Source organism: Bos mutus, chromosome 7 (genome assembly GCF_027580195.1).
Source record: "Bos mutus isolate GX-2022 chromosome 7, NWIPB_WYAK_1.1, whole genome shotgun sequence".
Taxonomy (NCBI): Eukaryota; Metazoa; Chordata; class Mammalia; order Artiodactyla; family Bovidae; genus Bos; species Bos mutus.
In genome coordinates, this window is record NC_091623.1 from 86,747,413 (window position 1) to 86,748,740 (window position 1,328).

General features: G+C 67.4%; 1 protein-coding gene across 1 annotated transcript; it reads right to left on the reverse strand.

The window, feature by feature from the left end:
- Positions 1-312: 312 nt before the first annotated feature.
- On the reverse strand, positions 313-1,061 carry NEUROG1 (neurogenin 1). Its single transcript, XM_070374876.1, is given in 2 exon segments — positions 313-365; positions 368-1,061. Coding segments are annotated over 2 exon segments (747 nt in total).
- Between the last annotated feature and the right edge of the window lie 267 nt (positions 1,062-1,328).

Sequence of the window (1,328 nt, forward strand, 5' to 3'; positions counted from 1 at the left end):
CACACTGAAGTGGTGGCTGGGGTCAGCTCTGAGCCAGCCACAAAGGAGGTTTTGTGGAGTACAGAAAGTGCAAAAGGAAAGGCCGTCTAGGGGCGGGCGGGAGGGGCCCTGGGGCTGAGGGCTGGAGAAACAGACCAAGGGGCAGCGCTGCGAGGGTGCAGCGACCTAACAAGCGGCTCAGGTATCCCCTACCCATTTAAAGCTCCCGTTTCCTCGGTCTGCCTGGACTGGGCGGCCGGAGACCGCAGCTGGGTCCCCATCTACTGTCCGTCTCCTGGGGGAGGGGGAAGGTAACGGTATTCAAAAGGGGCCCTAGTGGTAAGGGATGAAACGGGGAGTCGTGTGGAGCAAGTCTTTGGGCAGGCCGGGAAGGAGAAAAGAGGGTCGCCGGGGCCATAGGTGAAGTCTTCGGATGCGACGGGGCTACTGGGGTCAGAGAGTGGCGAGGCGGCAGCGGCGCAGGGGGAGGCGGCGGCACCGGAGGCCCAGGACTCCGCGTCGCTGGCGGGACTCGGGGGCCCGGGGAGGCAGGGTGCGCACTGTGGCGGCAGGAGGCGCTCGCGGGTACCGCCCCCGGGCAGCCCCTGGTCCGCCAGGCGCAGAGTCTCCGCCAGAGCCCAGATGTAGTTGTAGGCGAAGCGCAGCGTCTCAATCTTGGTGAGCTTGGTGTCGTCGGGGAAGGAGGGCAGCACGCTGCGCAGCGCATCCAGCGCCGCGTTCAAGTTGTGCATACGGTTTCGCTCGCGGTCGTTGGCCTTGACGCGTCGGCTCCTGCGCAGCGAGTGCAGCAGCGCCTCGGAGCGCACCCGTGCGCGGCCCCTGCGCCGCCGCCGCTCCTGCTCATCGTCCGGCGCGCGAGGAGTGTCGGGCGCCCCGGGAATCCCGGGTGCGCCCCTGCGGACCGTCACGGGCGGCCCCGTGGCGGACGCGGGCTGTTGGAACCTGGCACAGTCCTCCTCGTCGGTGAGGAAGCCGGACAGGTCGCTAGTGCTGCTGCTGCTGCTGCTGCTGCTGCTAGCGCAGTCGAGGTCCGAAAGGCAGGTCTCTAGAGTGGCTGGCATCGTGGCGTTGTGCAGGACCGATGGACAGTTAAGAGGGCGCTTAGAGGGCAGGAGTCCGGGCTAAGGGCAAGGCCGCCGGGACGCACTTACGTTCGGAACGGCCCGGGTCTACTCTGTGCTGGCTGCGGGCGCCAAGGGCTGGAAGGGCTCAGGGCGCACCGGAAACTTGGCCTCAACTCCTCGCCTCGCCTGCAGGGGCCACGCTCCTGCCTGTCTCCCGAGTGATCTCGCCGGCGATCAGATCAGCTCGTGTGAGTACCGAGTGTG